The following is a 19,396-nucleotide window of genomic DNA, read 5'->3' as shown; positions in this document are numbered from 1 at the left end:
AATCTCGGGGAAGATCAGTTTGAATTCCATAGAAATATTGGAACACGTGAGGAAATACTGACCCTATGACTTATCTTAGAAAATAGATTAATGAAAGGCAAACCTATATTTCTAGCATTTGTAGACTTAGAGAAAGCTTTTGACAATATTTACTGGAACACTCTCTCTCAAATTCTGAAGGTGGCAGGGATAAAATACAGGGAGAGAAAGGCTATTTACAATTTGTACAGAAACCAGATGGCAGTTATAAGAGTAGAGGCACATGAAAGGGAAGCAGTGATTTAAAAGTGAGTGAGAAAGGGTTGTAGCCCAGCCCCAATGTTATTCAATCTGTATATTGAGCAAGCAGTAAAGGAAACAATAGAAAAATTCAGAGTAGGAATTAAAATCCATGGAGAAGAAATAAAAACTTTGAGGTTCGCCAGTGATATTGAAATTCTGTCAGAGACAGCAAAGGACCTGGAAGAGCAGTTGAATGGAATGGACAGTATCTTGAAAGGAGGATATAAGATGAACATCAACAAAAGCAAAATGAGGACAATAGAATGTAGTCGAATTAAGTCGGGTGATGCTGAGGGAATTAGATTAGAAAATGAGACACTTAAAGTAGTAGATGAGTTTTGCTGTGTGGGGAGCAAAATAACTGATGATGGCCGAAGTAGAGAGGAAATAAAACATAGACTGGCAATGGCAAGGAAAGTGTTTCTGAAGAAGAGAAATTTGTTAACATCGAGTATAGATTTAAGTGTCAGGAAGCCGTTTCTGAAAGTATTTGTATGGAGTATAGCCATGTAGAAGTGAAACATGGATGATAAATAATTTGGGCAAGAAGAGAATAGAAGCTATAGAAGAATGCTGAAGATTAAATGGGTAGATCACATAACTAATGAGGAGGTATTGTATAGAATTGGGGAGAAGAGAAACTTGTGGCACAACTTGACTAAAAGAAGGGATCGCTTGGTAGGACATGTTCTGAGACATCAAGGGCTCACCAATTTAGTATTGGAGGGCAATGTGGAGGGTAAAAATTGTAGAGGGAGACAAAGAGATGAATACACTAAGCAGATTCAGAAGGATGTAGGTACTGGGAGATGAAGAAGCTTGCACAGGATAGAGTAGCATGGAGAGCTGCATCAAACCAGTCTCTGGACTGAAGTCCATAACAACATCAACAAGAACAGGTAAAAATGCACCTGTCAGAGCACAAAAAAGGCAAATATGTTCCTCTTTAAAAGACTCTGACAGAAAAATGAGGAATCAGCTGCCTCAACCTACATTTCTCCTTCCTCACCATAAATTTTGGGCTTGTGAACATAGTCACCCTCTTTCAACACAGAGCATTTTAAAACCTCATCTCACTCTGTAATGAAGCCTTCATACTCAGCATCTCCTTTTCTCTCCTCCTCAGTGTGATTGTCTATATTCATCTATCTCTCATTGTCTCCTTTTTCTCCCATTGGCACTTTCTTCTGTCTGTCACTCCACTGTCACTGTCTTCATCCCTTTCTCTTGCTCTTCCTTACTACTGTCTCCTTCTCTGCCATTTTCACTTTCTCTCATTGCCATGGTCTCTGTCCTAGTCTTTCTCTCCCATTGCCATGGTATGTTTTTTTACTTGCTTACAGTCTGTTATCTTTCTCTTCAACCACCATTGTCTCCTCTCCACACATGGCCTTGGAGATTGTTTGCTCATGGTTTTAAGCCCTAGATGGGGAAACTTTAACATGAGGGTATAGTGCATGGGGCAAACTGGGCAAATTTTGTCATGTTAAAGTTCATTGATCTAAGCAGAGGGGGAATCCAGATCCCTCAAGCCTGCGTATGGCCCCCACTAATCCCTCTTTTTCATTTCCACTGTCTCCTATCTCTTTTGTTCTCATTGCTACTATCTCCACTCAAATTTCTTTCTCTTTTACTGCCACCACTATCTCTCTCTCCTTGGCTCCCATTGCTATTGTCTTCTTGTCTTCATCCACCTCTCTTTTTTGTTCTTTCACTGTCATTCCTCCCCCCACCCCCTACATCACTGTCTCCTCTCCCTTTTAGTCCCACTGGCAATGTCTCCTCTCTCTTTCACTTCCATTGCCTCTCTGCTGCTAACTTCCAGTACAAAAAATCTTGAATATGTTCATATGCCAAAATTTTTGTTGAGCAAGGAAGAATGGTCGCCATGTTTGTGATTCCCTTCTTTCCCCTGTTACAGCAAGGTGTGCTGCTTATATAAAATGAATTCTGCAGCTCAGTAGAATTTTTGACAGTTTATTTATATATTTGAACACATTTACATACTTTGACACACATAAATAGCAAATAACTATGCATTATATAAGGTTAGCATAAAATTGTCCAACACGAAATTTCTTTACACCACTTCAACTACAAATGCTCACCATTTTTAGGCTACACATACAGTTATGTGAGTGCACAGTGTTTGTCTGAAAGAACCAACACCATGCAGAATCTTCAGCTGAGAAACATTATATGTAAATTAATGGGGGGATCACTGCTGTCAACTGCAATGGGACATTAAGTGGAATCAATGGCAATAACAAAAATGTGTACCAGACTGGAATTCGTGCCTGAGATCTCCTGATTACTAGTCAGCTTTGGTAACCACTGGGTCAAGTGTTATCACAACTGCATGGACTATCTCAGCACACCTTATGGCCAATCCACACGCCAACTGAGCACTACCTATCCACAGCTCCTCTTCACTATACTCCTGTTCGCAAGTGTGGACTGGCCGTGATGCATGCCAGGATAGTCCATGCAGTTGTGATAACTCTGTGTCCTGGATGGTGCAATGGTTACTGCAGCTGTCTAGTAAGCAGAACATGGTGGGTTCATATCCTGCTCTGGTATACATTTTCACTGTCACTGCTGATTCTGCTTGATGTTCTGTCACAGCTGACAGCAGTCATCCCCATTAATTTTCATATATTTCTTTGTAGCTGCAGATTCTGCATCATGTCTGCTCTTTCAGACAAACATTAAACATTTATATAATTGATAAGCCTAGCTGGGCAATGGATCCCCATTAATTTTCATGTATTTCTTTGTAGCTGCAGATTCTGCATCATGTCTGCTCTTTCAGACAAACATTAAACATTTATATAATTGATAAGCCTAGCTGGGCAATGGATCCCCTTCCTTCAAGCGCATATACAAAAAAAGTCCAACCTTCTGTGGAAATCTCTGAGTAACAAACAGGAGTATAGTAAACAGGGACTGTGGATAAGTGGCGCTCAGTGGGAGTGTGGATTGGCCATGAGGCATGCCGAAATAGTCTGTGCAGTTGCAATAATGCTTTGTTCCAGATGGTGCAGTGGTTACTGCACCTGCCTAATAAGCAGGAGATTCCAGGTTTGAATCCTGGTCCAGTACACATTTTCATCATCACCACTGATTCTGCTTAATGTCCTGTTGCAGCTGACAGCAGTGATCCCCCGTTAATTTACATACACCTACAGTATATCACAAAAATGTGGTGTTTGATTTGCAACTACGAAGAATTGTGAATGACAAAATAATTTTCTATAATGAGCTTATGTGGTCAGGTGACACCATCAAATAATTTCCAGGTCAAGAAAGCCTGTATAGGTGAGAAGTGCCCATTATGCAAAGAGAGTACTTCATTATATTTTATTGGTGAAAAAATAGCACCTAAAAACACTGTTTGGTGACCTCAGAACCCTTGCAGTGCGTGAGTATGATAACTTTGAATCTCTAGACCTCAGTAACAATAAATAATGACACCAAAAAAAGTTTCAAGGTTCATTGAGAATATCAATTTAAGAACATTATTATGGTAAAAATTTTGGTGATTTACCATGAAGAGAAATTATTGATGTGACCACCCCCCAACTGGTACTTTTAGTGCCCAAACATCATGGTTTTTCGGTTGTCTCTTGATAAAGGATAAAGATTGTTGAAAACAGGAAAATGATATTTCTAAATAAATGTCTAAAGAGTGTATAGTTAAATTTTGAGCCATTTTCTGTAGTTAGTTATTTAGATAATTGTGGCCCACAGATCAAATTTTTAACAAATGTTAAGATAATGTGCTCAGGAAACTGAAATTTTTTTTTGATATCATTACCTCTTACCAAGATCCAGAGATTCAAACTTACCATAGCTATGGAGCAAACTGCAGAAGCCAATTTTTGGCCAAAAAATCATTTTGGAACATTCTACAATGTCGTTCAATGCTCTCAAAGACTCTCAAATGGTTTGGAATGTTCTTGGATGCTGTTCAATGTTCAGGAATGTTTTAGAAATTTCTGGAGGGAAAAACTTCCCAGCCCTTATATCTTCAAAAGCATGCCCTTCCTCATGGATGTAGGATATAGGGCTACCACACCACCTGACTCCATTTGTCATACCAGGACCCACTTCTGAGCTTTAACTGCATGTACATTGTACCCTTACTCTTATACTATACATAGGCAAAAATTATGTTCACCAATTTCAGTTGAACAGTTCAGATTTAATGTAACGTATTGCATTAATATCACACAAAAAACATACATTAAAATAAATTTTAAAATTTAATTTTGTGAAAAAAAGCATTTAAACAGAAAACTACATGATAATGCTAATGCTATGAAAACTCAAATATCCTGCACTCTAAATTTTACTTTTTGCTATATTTTTATTGATTATTACAATATAATAATAATAACACAAACTCCCACAAAATATCCAAAAATATGAAAATTAAACTGGTACTTTTTAGGTGTTTAGTTTCTTTCTCAGAGGTTTTCTTTACATTCACTGGAAATTGTTGTTGAGAATTCAAGTTAGATTGGCTTCTTGCAACAATGGCAAATATACAATGTCTTTCACTTCTTTTTTGGGACACAGGCAGAGCATCTTTGGCATTTTTCCAATCATTCTACAGTGGTTTCTACTCTCAGTTCTGCTACACCCAAAATACAGTGAAGGGTACACAAAGTTCATGGGGTGTGTGACACTAGTTGACTTGCTTTTTTTCTGTGGTGGCACCAATTAGTCTACAAGCTTCTTGAAAAATCAAAGTGTTTCACTTGAGTATTGTCTTTGTAGCAATTGTGAAGGACAAATGCATTCACCCCACCTATGCCCATCATACAGAAAAGTAATGCCATTGGCCGTTGTTGGAAGAGGTTTCAATGAGCAGCGATATTTGTTTCAATCTAATGTATTTCTGGCAGAACCTCGATCTAAACATTCAGTCTCCATACTTGTGTCTTCATCACTTTGATCACTTGATTCATTCAAGGAATTCACGGATGGCAAAATAAATTCATCTTCACTTTTGCACTGTTTGTATATTGTACTACATTCACTTTCAATGTCATTGTCACTATATGATCCAAAATCACTTCCTATACTGTCCTCAAACAATTTGAAAACAGTATCCCCGAAGTCAGAGTCTGTAAAACATGAACAGTAGATGAAGACTTGGCTACTGAATCCAAAACGCAAAGTCCCAGGTGCAGTCTGAGAGACCAGTGGCATGAAAGAAGCAGTAATAGTATAGCTCCATGCCACATTCAAGTGGTTACTGACAAAGGAAACCTCAGAAGCTCTGAGAAAGAACAACTAAACAATGCTATAATCTCCTACGCCACCATTACGCATTTGCAACAGAGCAACAATAAATGCTAGCGGTCTGTGAGACCACACCTGGGATTTTAACTGTTAAAAGGCTTCTTTGCAGAAGCCCTGAATGAGAGTATAAAAGAGCTGTCATCCAGTGGACTTAGGTCAGTCAGTTGCATGCAGTTATAGGTTACAGAACTGAAACTACACTGTCAGTGTAGTTTCAGGCTCTCTGAGACTGCAGATGTGTATGCGAGTTGCGTTTGCATGAGTGTGTGTGTGTGTGTACGTGTGTGTGTGTGTGTGTGTGTGTGTGTGTGTGTGTCTCTATTGCTGACAAAGGCCTCAATGGCCGAAAGCTATGATTGTGTGAATCATTTATTGTGCCTATCGCGGCTCAGTATCTCTGCTATATGGTGAGTAGCAACTTTCCTTCTCTTATGTTGTTACATTCCGTCCTGGATTTTCCATTGTTTGAAATATGTAGAAATCTAGACCCAACAACTTATCTGAAATTTAAAAAAACCAATGACATTTTACTGGCATACCAAAGACAGCACATGTGAAAACTGATATGAGTTCTTTTGTAAAAGAGTAGATGTCTATTAAAATGTAGAGTAGATATTCTACTTATTTTGTTTTCAGAGCAAACAAAACCAAAATAGAAAATGATGATGACATGAATCTCTTTAATTCTTACTAACAGTTGTAGATCACAATGCACATATCTTACCACATATCTAAGAACAACTTGAGCCACTGTCTTCCCGTACTTGGCAGCAAGTAACTTTATCTTTGGGTTTTCCAATAATGGCACTCCCCCTCCTGGCATTGTCATAGATGGATTTGCAAGTGGACTGTAAGCAGTTATCACTATGTCCCTCTGCTTGCAGAAATCTATTAGTTTCTTCTGGTTAAGATAAGGATGACATTCAATCTACAACAATGAAATTCAAGTGAGTAATTACATGTTTCACATTCTCATTGTGAGACTACAGCTTTCCACTTCATTTGGACCATAACTCATGAATGCTCATTATATTCATTCTAGATATAATTTATGTAAGTTAATTGTGCATGTGCAATTTTTCTGCTAACAAGGAACATCCTACTCTTTTATCTTATGTCTTTAATGACATAGTTGTAGCATTCTACTGCAGCATACATCAGTCCCAGTTGATGTCATAATTTATTATTGATTATTACAGTAAATACAACTGGGGTTGCAAAATATATTTAAAAATATGGTAAAAACTGTGATTTAGACTGTGTTATTCAGACAATTTCAGCAGGTGATGTAATGTCTTCTATCATGGTGGATAGTTTTTTCTTACCATAATGAACTACAGGTATATAACATTTACTTAAGGTTAATAAGACTGCCGGTTATATTATTTGGGTATGAACAAAATTATTCTCAAAAACAAAACAGAAATAGTTTTTTTCCAAAACATAAAGTGGTCATTAACACAAAGTACCACAATTTAAATGCTACATCTGTTACTTCAGCATAACATTTACAACTTAGAGAATTTAAGATCATTTATTTCTTCAGGCTGTAATATAATAAATTAAAGTGTAGACTCCTTGCTGCAATACTTTGTGGTAATAATTTGAATTGTGAGGACATCTCATTGTGTAACCCCACTGAAAACTGATCCTGCTTTATAATGGACTGACTACCTTTGGTGTTGACTGTGCAGTGACAATGCAGTCTATGGTTTCAAATTGAGCAGACATGCTTCTCACCATTTGAGTGCAATAAAGTATTACTTTTATCCAAATCATGTTTGTATTCCATATCATACCCACACTTTATAGATCTACAATGGTGACGCACACCAATCACGAATTACAGCAAATACACACCAAACTGGATACTATGTATCAATAATGCTACCATTGTGTAACCATTGATTCAAAATTTGCAAAATGCACCAACAAGTGCAGTGCCAGCGTATACAGTGTTTTGGAACAAACACTCTGAAAAAGGGTATCTTGAAAAGTGATAAGGGCAATCATCCATGCAGTGCACCAACAATTGCCAATAACATTGAACAGTGGCATCCTACGACCAACTTACTGTGTGAATTAGCATCCAGCCCTGTTTTGCAAGTGGTCCATTCTGACCCACTAGTGTCAGTCCGATTGTACCCATGATCACACACTATGAATGATGACTCTTCACGCCCATGTGTAGTAATTTTCATTACTGTGCTAACACAGCCATCCATGCAGATGCACAGTCTGACTACACTTTCAATCATGGTGGCACAGAGCTACATTACCACTGCCAATCCTCCCATGGCTTTTGGCATAATCACCCACAGAGATTGCCTAAAAACCAATTTAGTGCTCACCCCAAGCTACTGCCATTTCATTCCAATCAGCCCTCCATAAGGTTTGTCATAACACACAGCATCCTCACCACCCATGATTTCACTGGTGATGCTGCAAAATTTTTCATGCTCCTCAGCCACTTGGGTGTATAAGCACACATGATAAGAGACATCAGTTTTGCACCACTGGCAGATAATAAATACTCTACAGCAAAATCAGCACCTCTACAACACTTTTACAGGACACAACATCTTTTTCTCCAAACTTAATCATGTTCTTGACAAGATATCCACTCCAAAGAACCACATTCTCATATGTGGGGACTTAAATGTAGATAAACTGAATCCTGATGCTATATGGGAATCATTACTAAGTCTTGCTCAAAGTTTCAATCTAGTTCCAATGGTTAACAGTGCGACAAGAATAACAAAATACTCAAAGACAGCTGTTGATCAGGTATTAACAGATTTAGGCAAAGAAAACTGTGAGGTGGTGGTAGCTGAGCTAGGATTATCTGATCACTCAGGTCAAATCATTAATATAAAAGTGGCTCCAGAAGAAACAAAGAAAATGCATATTTACTGACGAATTTTTTCTAAACAAAATAGATATGAGTTTGCCATACAGATAGCAGGACAAACATAGGACTCAGTATATTCAGAGGTGGATGCAAATGAAAAATTCAAAAATTTCATGACATTGTTTAAATTAAATTTTGAAGAAACATTTCCTAATGTGTTATGTCCATTATCAACAGCAGGAAAAAACAAGTGGGTATAAAAAGGCATCAAAAAATCTTCTGAAACACTAAAGTACCTGAGCTCCATTAAACACAGGCAAACTAATCCTGCTTTCTCACTGTTTTAAAAAAGATATAGGAAAATAATTCTTGCAGCAAAGAGAGCTCATAACTCCAAACTGGAAATGAATCTGTCAAACTTGAAAATCAAAGAGGAAGGGACTCTAATAAAAGACCCAATATATTTGGCAAACTATATAAATGATTATTTTAGTAGCAATGGAATAAAATTACAGGAAAATTTTCTAATAGCCCCTCAGGTCAAAAAGCCAAATAATGGTGCATCACACTCAATGGTGTTATTCCCTACAACACAGGAAGAAGTCTACAAAGCAGTCAGCAAACTGAAAAACAAAAACTCAGCTGGTCTGGATGAAGTCCTCATTTTTATAATTAAGGACTGTATCAAGAGCCTACTTCCGCCTTTAGTTGATATTATAAATCAATCTTTCAAGCAGGGCTACTTTCCAGACTATTTAAAATATTCTAAATTACTATCTCTCTTCAAAAAATGTGATGCAGGAAAAATTGAAAATTATAGGCCAATTTCTCTACTCTCATGCTTTGCAAAAATATTAGAAACTATTATGAAAGATAGGCTAATGAATTATTTAAATAAATACAACTTACTGTCTGTTGATCAGTTTGGATTTCAATTGGGGGAAAAGCACAGAATCAGCAACAGCACACCTCACAAAACACATTCTAGAAGCATTAGATAAAGGGAACTACACAACAGGCATATTTCTTGATCTAACTAAAGTGTTTGATACAGTAGACCACAACATATTGTTAAATAAGTTAGATGAACTGGGAATAAGGGGACTTGTGAAAAAGTGGTTCCAGTCATATCTAAAAACTAGAAGACAGATAACTGAAATCTCACATATTTCAAGTTGCTCAAACTATATTGTAAAGTATACTTCAGACCCAAATTATGTAAATATAGGTGTCCCACAGGGTAGTGTCCTTAGCCTCATTTACATAAAAGACTTCCCACAGAGCATCAAGCATGGACAAATAATATTGTTTGCAGATGACTCAAATGTTCTGATCAGTGACAAATCACCAGATGCACTGAAAGAAAAAACCAAACAAACACTAAACAGTGTGCATGAGTGGGCATCCAATAATAAACTAAGACTAAATTTAAAAAAAAAGAAAATGCTGTTAACTTCTATGTCTGCAAAAAACCACACTATAACAACTTTAAGTTAAATGATGAAACTATAGAATGTGTAGACTACACAAAATTTCTTGGTATGCATTTTGATAGTCAGTTGAAATGGGAAGAACATATTAATATACTTACTAACAGAATCGCTACAGCTTGCTACACTCTTAGAATTCTGATTGCAGTGTGTGATACTACATGTGTCAGATCTGTATATTTTTCTTATATCCACTCTCTTATTACCTATGGAATAATATTTTGGGGAGTCAACAGTAAAAATATTCAAAAAGTTTTCAAATTACAGAAAAGAGCAATTCGTATAATAACCAGGAGTGGCAGTAGGGCTCACTGCCTTGAACATTTCCAAAAGCTGGAAATCCTAACTGTCCCCTGTGAATACATTTTTCAAAGTATTGTGTAAAAAAAAAAAAAAAAAAAAAAACAACAACAACAACAACAACAACATCATTGCCTGCTATGTTAAAAATTCTTTAGTACACAGCTATGAAACTAGAAACCAATACAATCTGCAACCAACGGTTGCTTCATCAGGAAAGAGGGAAGGACAGGGAAAGACGGAAGGATGTGGGTTTTAAGAGAGAGGGTAAGGAGTCATTCCAATTCCAGGAGCTGAAAGACTTCCCTTAGGGGGAAAAAAGGACGGGTATACACTCGCACACACACACATGTCCACCCGCACATACACAGACACAAGCAGACATTTGTAAAGGCAAAGAGTTTGGGCAGAGATGTCAGTCGAGGCAGAAGTAAAGAGGCAAAGATGTTGTTGAAAAACAGGTGAGGTATGAGTGGCGGCAACTTGAAATTAGCGGAGGTTGAGGCCTGGCAGATAACGAGAAGAGAGGATATACTGAAGGGCAAGTTCCCATCTCCGGAGTTCTGACAGGTTGGTGTTAGTGGGAAGTATCCAGATAACCCGGATGGTGTAACACTGTGCCAAGATGTGCTGGCCGTGCACCATGGCATGTTTAGCCACAGGGTGATCCTCATTACCAACAAACACTGTCTGCCTGTGTCCATTCATGCGAATGGACAGTTTGTTGCTGGTCATTCCCACATAGAAAGCTTCACAGTGTAGGCAGGTCAGTTGATAAATCACGAGGGTGCTTTCGCACGTGGCTCTGCCTTTGATTGTGTACACCTTCTGGGTTACAGGACTGGAGTAGGTGGTGGTGGGAGGGTGCATGGGACAGGTTTTACACTGGGGGTGGTTACAAGGGTAGGAGCCAGAGGGTAGGGAAGGTGGTTTGGGGATTTCATAGGGATTAACTAAGAGGTTACGAAGGTTAGGTGGACGGCGGAAAGACACTCTTGGTGGAGTGGGGAGGATTTCATGAACGATGGATCTCATTTCAGGGCAGGATTTGAGGAAGTCGTATCCCTGCTGCAGAGCCACATTCAGAGTCTGACCCAGTCCCGGAAAGTATCCTGTCACAAGTGGGGCACTTTTGGGGTTCTTCTGTGGGAGGTTCTGGGTTTGAAGGGATGAGGAAGTGGCTCTGGTTATTTGCTTCTGTACCAGGTCGGGAGGGTAGTTGCAGGATGCGAAAGCTGTTTTCAGGTTGTTGGTGTAATGGTTCAGGGATTCCAGACTGGAGCAGATTCGTTTGCCATGAAGATCTAGGCTGTAGGGAAGGGACCGTTTGATGTGGAGTGGGTGGCAGCTGTCATAATGGAGGTACTGTTGCTTGTTGATGGGTTTGATGTGGACAGACGTGTGAAGCTGGCCATTGGATATGTGTGTGTGTGCGAGTGTTTACCTGTCCTTTTTTCCCCCTAAGGTAAGTCTTTCCGCTCCCGGGACTGGAATGACTCCTTACCCTCTCCCTTAAAACCCACATCCTTTCGTCTTTCCCTCTCCTTCCCTCTTTCCTGATGAGGCAACAGTTTGTTGCGAAAGCTTGAATTTTGTGTGTATGTTTGTGTTCGTTTGTGTGTCTGTCGACCTGCCAGCACTTTCATTTGGTAAGTCACATCATCTTTGTTTTTAGGTATATTTTTCCTACGTGGAATGTTTCCTTCTATTATAACTATATTTATTTATTTATTTATTTATTTATTTATTTATTTTGTGAGGCTACAGTGAAGATTTCTAGCTCTTTAAATAAGTGTCTGCAGGATGATCTTGGATGAGCTGCAGCAATTATTCTGATTACGCACTTTTGTGCAATGATTGCTCTTTTACTCAATGATGAGTTACCCCAGAATAAGATGCCATACGAAAGCAGAGAATGAAAATAGGCATGGTAAGCTAATTTACTCAGATGTATATCGCCAAAATTTGCAATGACCCTAATAGCATAAGTAACTGAACTCAAACGTTTCAGCAGATCCGCAGTGTGTTTTTTCCAGTTCAACCCCTCAATGCATACACTTAGAAATTTTGAATATTCTAGCTTAGCTACCGATTTCTGATCGAAGTCTATATTTATCAATGGTGTCATTCCATTTACTGTGTGGAACTGTATATACTGTGTTTTGTCAAAGTTTAATGAGAGCCCATTTGCAGAGAACCACTTAATGATTTCCTGAAAAGCATCGTTTACAATTTCACCAGTTAATTCTTATCTGTTGGGTGTGATAGCTATACTTGTATCATCGGCAAAAAGTACCAGCTTTGCATCTTTGTGAATATAGAATAAGCCAATTCATTAATATATATTAAGAACAGCAGAGGACCTGTCAAAAAACCATATCGTGTAACCCCACTGAGAAATGATCTGACTTCAGAACAAACTATATTTGGTGTAGACTGCCCAGTGACAGTGCACTCTATGGTTTCAAATCAAGCAGACATTCCTTCTCACTGTGTATCATTCGAGTGTAATAAAGTATTACCTCCATGTGGTATCATGCCATATATATTCCAAACCATATGGATCTACAGAGTAATATAATGCAAGAGACTGCAACTAAAACATTACTTGTATTTCAAAAATATCCATTATAAGAGTTTTATTGTATTGTGTAAGCAAGTTCTGCCTGAGCAGCTGTTTTAAGACTTCATGAACCATCTTACAGCCATCACAAATTTCTACTTGGAATCACTACTCCATAATTAAAAAACGGTAAGGAAATAAGAAGACCTGTCTTACTTTCTGCACTAAACAAAACTTTATTAAAATATTTGTATTTCGTTACCTGATTTGTAACTGGCTTGATGGTAGCTGCTTCAAGCAATCTGCTGAGCTGCTTACTGTTGAAGTTGGAAACACCAATGCTTTTTGCTAGTCCTAAATTAACACACTCTTCCATTTGTTTCCATGTATCCAGATAGTCAATGTCAGTAGTAATTGCAATACCATTCTCTGAGGGGTAAAAATCATCCCCCTCCTGTTAAGATAATAGAACTTGGTTACTAAAGTTAATATACTACTAAAGAGTCATCTGTATCAAAAGTTATTTATGATAAAATTATGATACAGAACTGCTGGCACTACCACATCATATCCTGAAGTAAGTATTGGCCAGCTAATCTGTTTCATAATTTTATAAAAATAGTCATCGTCGCTTACCAAACTGAAAACTGAAATTATATCACATGGCAATAAATAAAGACAAAGAACATAAACATATAGAATGGAAAGAATTAGTAGTATGGTGAATATTGAAAAAATACTTTTTATTAAGCAGGCAAAAGATGAAACATTCAAGAAAGGGTTATTGTTTTTAGAAAAAATTTAATTATAGAGAGAAATGATTGGATCAAGATGTACAAATGGGTCAGGGTAAATCTATGGGCATAAAGACAGCTCCTTATTATGTCAATCTTTGTTTGGACTGCTTAGAGAAAACTTCCTATACTGGTGATGCAAGTAGTGTTGTGCCCTTTTCTGACTCTGATACCTTCACAACATTTTCACAACATGAGTCTGAGCTGATAAATTTCCAAGGTTAAAAGTATTGCCTTCCTTTACCTCTGACACATTATCTAGCCTCTCCGCCATTTCATTTCATTTCAGATCTCCATCTTGTCCTGTGAAGCTGTGGCATTGTTTATCCAATTCCTGAGACCCTCCCCACTTGGACCTGGATAGTCTAGCATCCCCATACTCTTTCCTCCTCTTGTTCAGAACAAATAAGTCATTAACAAAGACTGCCACATTTATCATTTATCATTTGTGCTGAACTTGTAAATTGTTGGTGGGTTTTTCTATTTCATTTCATTTACTTTCTTTTCTTCTAAGTGAAAGAAGTAGTAGAATCATCTGTCTATAAAGGAACATGTAAAGTAATTGTCTCTGACTAAATACACAAAAAATATTGGGTAATAGTCCAGAATTTATACCAAAAACAGCAGTGTAAGTATTTCACAAGAAATATAGTAATTTTTAATATTTTAAGAAACATATGATCCAATTCAGGAGCAATTCTCTTACTGGCTCTTACTTCAGTTCTGTTAGTACTTCTCTCCTACTTTCCAAGTTTTATTCTAAATTCATTCAAATAATAAGCAGATATAAAATGCCACACACTAATTGAAAGTAAGTCCAAATCAATAGCAAGTATGTGTATGCACACACAGGCTCACATACAATACAGGAAGAAATAAAGAGAGCAGCAGTTAACATCCATTATTAGTCATATTGCCTTAATCAGCTCCTTGGTGTTGGGCTCTCTCAGTATGTGCCCATTGTTCTTCTCTTTAATTTCCATTTTGAACAAGCTGTCAGAGTGGTTGTGCAACAGCACTTGAATTGAGAAAAATACTTCTGCAGCCAGCTTTGATTTATGTTTTTCTTCCTAACTCACTGAAATTGGTGCCAGAATGGGTACATGTAGACATCAAAGAGTTTCTTTACACATTGTTGTACAAATATGCTTATGTTATCCCTCCAGTGACCATGCTGCCAGTGATGCATTAAAGACTAAACAATAACTATCCTGCCTTCCCGCTGTTTATTAATTGTACGTGAGCATGAACTCTTTATGTATAGTCCCTGTAGAGCTGTAAGGAAATGATTATCCGTTTCCTCTTTAACTAATTAATTGTACCTTCCTTCACTGAAGGATATTTGGAAATGAGCAGCTAATACGTAATATTTCAACTATGACTCATACACAGACTTCTACAACAAGGAAAATAAAACACACACACGAAAATTTAACACATCATGTGCATATACAGTTCCATTTTATTCTTTCACATATAATGATTTCAAAATTTTAAGGGGATACGGAATCGGATTTTGGGTTAAAAAATCGAATTTTTTTTTATTGGCGTATTATATTCTGCCATGTTTCCTCTTTAAAATGACGTATCATACATAGCTCTACTACAATTATAACTATTTTATTTTTATATATTTGTGAGATCGGGTATTGCGCTTTAGTTATACACGTCTCTCGTGGCTGACCATGAACTTTTTGGCAGTACCTTTAAAGTGACATGAATTCAAATATCCCGGTTTCCAGCGACTATTTATACACTAGTTGCCCGAAAATGTTTCTCTCTGGTTTCCTCAAGTTACTCTTTGACTTTGTGGCGGGACTGTTTTGTAAACAGTGTGATATAAGAAAGTAGTAGTTGTTGAGTTATTTCGTATTTAGTGCTTCATTTTTCGCAGTGAAAATGCCTAGAGCTAAAGCAAAAGTATTTAAAAAGCGTGTGAACTGGCAAAAGAAAAGAAATAATGATTCATTAGCAAAGCAAAGCAGTTCATCATCATCACTGTTGGAAAATGTGAATCCACTTATTACTGATTTGCCGAACGAACTTACACCAAATGAAAACAGTGCTTCTCATAAAAAACTAAGAGATTTGGAAGAGAAATATAATTTACTTGATAGAGGGAATGAAGTTTTTGAACTCATTGATACGAATATATTGTGTGAAGCTCTTGAAAACAGTTTGTGCTGCAAAAAATGTCATGGAAACGTTTCTCTGAAAGTAGAATCCCATGTTGGCCTGGCTGCCCAGTTTAATTTAATATGCAGTGTTTGTAAATACAGCTGTAAGTTTCCAAGTTCGGTTTCAGTAACTGTAAATAATGGATACAAGAAAACTGAACTTTATAGTGTAAATATTAGGTTAGTTTATGGATTGCGAGCAATTGGTAAGGGCAAAGCAGCTGGTGATATGCTATGTGGTGTTCTAAATCTTCCAAGTGCACCTTCAAAGTTTGAAGCTTACAATTATGTACTAGGATCTGCAGTTGAAGATGTAGCACAGAAGTCAATGCAGGTTGCTGTGGAAGAAGCAGTGGAAGAAAATGACGGCAGTCGTGACCTCACAGTGGCGTTTGATGGCACGTGGCAGAAAAGGGGCCACACCTCCAACAATGGTGTTGTAACAGCAACTAGTGTTGATACTGGCAAGGTTATTGATGTTGCAATAATGCCTAAATACTGTAGGTGCACAGGCAGGCTGAAAAATGAACACAGTGATGACTGTATTGCTAATTATTATGGTAGTAGTGGTGGCATGGAGGTTGCTGGGGTGAAGAAAATTTTTCATCGCTCTTCACAGTGGTATAATGTTCGCTATGTCAAATATCTGGGAGATGGTGACTCTAAAGCATTCAAAGAAGTTTTGGAAAGCAAACCATATGGGAACAGTGTAAATATAAGCAAACTTGAATGTATAGGACATGTGCAGAAGAGAATGGGTGCCAGGCTGAGAAGGTTAAAATCAGTTATGAAAGGGAAAAAACTAGATGATGGGAAAACCTTGGATGGCAGAGGAAGATTGACTGATTCCATAATAGACCACATTCAGAACTGCTATGGCCTTGCAATCAGGCAAAATACAGGCAATCTTGAAGAAATGAGGAGAGCTATATGGGCTTTATATTTCCACACCGCATCCACGGATGAGCATCCACAACATGGTTTGTGCCCCAAAGGTGAAAACAGCTGGTGTAAATACAATAGGGGACTAACAACAGGAGAGAAATACATTCACCACCACAGTCTACCATCAGCCATCATGGCAGAAATAAAGCCCATTTTCAGAGATCTGGCTGACAGAAGTCTTCTGATGAAATGTCTTCACGGAAAAACGCAGAACCCCAATGAGTGCTTGAATAGTGTGATATGGCATCGTCTCCCAAAAACAGTGTTTGTCGGAATTAATACACTACATTTTGGTGTGTATGATGCTGTGGCAACCTTCAATCTTGGAAATATAACTAAATGCCAGGTCCTTCAAAAGTTGGGTATGTGTGTTGGTTCCCGTACGGTACGTGCTATGTTCTTTTTAGATCAGCACAGACTAAGGCATGCTGATAATATAATCAAGACATTAGTGAAAAAAGCAAGACAGGTGCAGAGGGGTGCCAAAAGAAGACTTGAAGATGATTATGAAGACTGTGAAGGGGGTATTAGCTACGGATCAGGAATGTTTTAATCTTCTTTCTCCGTTTCCCGTAAGTTTACTTTTTACTTCATCTAGGAACATTATCTCAGGTACTGGTCAACCTAGAAGTCTGAAATTTTTATGACGTAGTGACATAGGTCCCTATTACATACTGAAACAACGATTTTTTAATTACTTGATTTACAAAAGACTTAGGGGTGATAGTCTAGTAAAAAGCGATGGAAAAAATTTACTTAAAAGTAAATGTACAATATCTCTGTAAGAAAATACTTTGACAATAAACTGTTGTTTCAGTATTGTTGTAACATATGAATGCACATACAGTAAAATTTTTACCTCTCTGTCTCCAGTAGTTTGTGAGAAAATGTTCCCTATAGTAGGCATATATTAACATTGCGGGGATAGGTGATTCCGTATCCCCTTAAGTTGGTCTGCTATCAGTTTAACACTCAACCATTTTTAACAGTATGCAACCATATACATATTAGTTGAAGTTCTCTAAATGTGAAATGGTCATATGAACTCTGTGCATTCCTCACCTTCATTGTCTTTTCTCACTTCTGTTTCTATTAAGATCTCTTCTTATAGGTTTTCAGCATCATAAAAACTGCAATCCATACCTGTTAGTTGGTTCCTTTCCATCCCAGTCCTGCTCTCCCATTAATTTACCATAAGATACCTTATGTATTGGCAGATGCCAAGCTGAGTGGACATCCCAGCAGAAGTAGGAGCAGCAGCAGTAGACAGTAATTTAATTTAGTTTCTGTCTTTTTCTCTGCAAAGAACTGAACTACACCTGTGTATTTTATTGTGTAGACTAGTGGTTAGCAAATTACTCTTAAGTTTTTGTTCTTGCATAAATCTTGGTGCATATCTTTGTTCAAGGTGGTTTCCTAGTGTAATTTTCCCACCACCAGTAGCTCCACACCATGCCATTAAGTTTAATTCTTGTGCTGGTACACAGCATGCAGCTTAGATCAGTTCATTCCAGTATGCTTACTTATCTTATGCAGTAGCTTTTGGTAAGCAGAGTTTCTCGTAACAGGTAAGTGTGGATATATTCACTTCAGTACAGAAATTTATTGCTGTTTAAGAGCTTTACGTCTCAGGATATAGTGAAAAAGCTGCAGAGCAACTTTTAGTGTTTCTTTATTTTCCTCATTATATTTTGCATTCATTCCAAACTCAGTAGGGCCATTTGAAACCTTATATCAATGTTTTACTCTCTATGATATGGCTAGGGACTGTGCTTGTTGAGAACAGACACAAGGAGTATTGGCTGCTGTCTGTAAACAGCTGGAAGCTGTATTGGCTACTGTTGACATGCTTCTGGCTAATGCACGAAGTTGGAAAAACATTGGGGAGCTGGTGATGAGACCTGCGGCACCTTTGGTGTCATTGGAATCTCCTGGTTACCTGGGCATTGCTGCATCTTCTGATGTGCAACATCTGACCAGTCTGTCCTCATTTGAGAGTAGATAGCAGACAGTGGTAAGTTCTTAAGTCACTGGCAGAATGTGAAAGAGAGATCAGGTTATGCAGCTGGCTCTTATGCCTATGCAACAGATATGAGGTGCTACCCAGTGTTGATGATAACTCCAAGCCTGTTGGGCCAGTGGCCAATTTTTCTACCCAGTCTGGACAAGTGCAGAGCTCACTGGGACCTCCAATGTTAGGTGAGTGATAGAGACCCTCACAGAAAAAGCAGGTGAGGTAGTAAAGAATGTCAGTGTGCACTTGGTATGTTTAACAGTGGGGTCTCATCTGTGGTATAGAGGAGGCCTGCCAGTGGCTATCAAGCACACTGGGTGCAGCCGGCTCCATGTAGTCACATGTATTGGCACAAATGGTGCCTGCCGCTTGGGTTCTGAGGGCATCCTTGGCTCCTTTCAACATATATCTGATTTGGAGAAGGCAACTAGCATCACATGTGGGGTAGAGGCTAAGCAGTCTATTTTTAACATCACAGCCAGGGTTGATCACAGACCTATGGTTAGGAGCAGAGTGAAACGTCAAAACTAGAGGCTCAGACAACTCTGCAACATTATCAGACGCGAATTTTTCAACCTCCACTATCAGGTGTAGAATTCTAGGGTTCCTCTTAATAGATCAGGTGTGCACTACATGCAGGAAGCAGCTACTAGGTTAGCGGAGCACATGT

The 19,396-nt window shown here is 38.1% G+C and overlaps 1 protein-coding gene across 1 annotated transcript in view; it reads right to left on the bottom strand.

Annotated features, from left to right (window-relative positions):
• LOC126100142 (aldo-keto reductase family 1 member B1-like) overlaps positions 1–19,396 on the bottom strand; it is a 65,561-nt gene that overhangs the window by 11,531 nt on the left and 34,634 nt on the right. The window contains exons 4-5 of the mRNA XM_049910682.1: positions 13,059–13,250; positions 6,317–6,520 (exon numbers count right to left, since the gene is read on the bottom strand). Coding sequence (XP_049766639.1) covers positions 6,317–6,520; positions 13,059–13,250 — 396 coding nt within the window. The remainder of the gene's footprint in view (positions 1–6,316; positions 6,521–13,058; positions 13,251–19,396) is intronic.

Source organism: Schistocerca cancellata, chromosome 9, assembly GCF_023864275.1.
Source record: "Schistocerca cancellata isolate TAMUIC-IGC-003103 chromosome 9, iqSchCanc2.1, whole genome shotgun sequence".
Taxonomy (NCBI): Eukaryota; Metazoa; Arthropoda; class Insecta; order Orthoptera; family Acrididae; genus Schistocerca; species Schistocerca cancellata.
The sequence above is the reverse complement of the archived record's forward strand: the minus strand, read 5'-3'. Positions and strand labels throughout refer to the sequence as shown.